The following is an 844-nucleotide window of genomic DNA, read 5'->3' as shown; positions in this document are numbered from 1 at the left end:
GGGCAAGGAAGGTGGGCGGCCCCCGATGCCACCGTGCCGTGGGAGCTCACCCAGCGCAGCGTTGGCAGCGGCAGGGTGCTACAGGCAGCGTTAGACAGCTACAGGGGAGACCCGAGCAGATAAATCGATGCCTGGTGCTGGTCCATCCCGAGCAGCGTAACGCGCTCCTAACACGCCAGACCCGCCCCGGGAGGGGAGGGAAGGGGTGGGAAGACCCGGGAAGACGTGCAGGCCAGGTCAGCGATACGCGCCGGGGAGTCTTGCTTTTCCCTGTCCCCATGCAGGAAAATAAAGGGCAAAGCCCTGCTCCTTCTCCCATCTGCTCCGGTCCCACACCAGCAGCTTTAGCAGCTCTGCGGGGCCGGGTTCAAGGGCGGCGCGCGGTCCCGAGCGGCCCCGGGCGGGACAGCTCTCGGCTCACTTGTTACCTGATGAATTCTTGCACTTGATGGACTTCGGGGTCGTCGGAGACTTTGTTGGGGAAGTTTCAGCTTCTGCTTCGTCGCTCTGGTTGGGATCCGTGTCCGACTCCTCCCTGACAGACACCTCTGAGCCTGGAAGGAGGAGGGAACCCGGCTGCCACCTCCGCCGGGCACGGGCGCTGCAGCGCCGCTCAGCTCTTCCAGGTTTTGCTCCAGCCTGGATCGTTCCAGCGGGGCACAGGGCAACCAAGCGCAGGAGAGGTACAGAGCCCCGCCGTTCCTTTGGGGGGGTTTTGGCGTGGGTTTTTGGGGGGAGCGGGGGGTGTTCGGGGTGGTTTGTTGTTCCGTTATCACAACTTACCCAGCTCCCGGGTAGCGCACAAGCGGCAGGAGGCAGGAGCTCGCCGCGCACCGTGCACGCG

The 844-nt window shown here is 64.9% G+C and overlaps 1 protein-coding gene across 1 annotated transcript in view; it reads right to left on the bottom strand.

Moving 5' to 3' along the window:
• The window catches only part of LOC104122477 (ras-specific guanine nucleotide-releasing factor 1), a gene marked incomplete at its 5' end in the record, with an annotated part of 15,302 nt that overhangs the window by 10,654 nt on the left and 3,804 nt on the right, over positions 1-844 (bottom strand). Inside the window, one exon of the mRNA XM_035890204.1 lies at positions 422-554. Coding sequence (XP_035746097.1) covers positions 422-554 — 133 coding nt within the window. The remainder of the gene's footprint in view (positions 1-421; positions 555-844) is intronic.

Source organism: Egretta garzetta, unplaced genomic scaffold (assembly GCF_000687185.1).
Source record: "Egretta garzetta isolate BGI_Z169 unplaced genomic scaffold, ASM68718v1 scaffold862, whole genome shotgun sequence".
In the NCBI taxonomy this organism is placed as follows: domain Eukaryota; kingdom Metazoa; phylum Chordata; class Aves; order Pelecaniformes; family Ardeidae; genus Egretta; species Egretta garzetta.
This window is presented reverse-complemented; position numbering and strand designations above follow the sequence as displayed.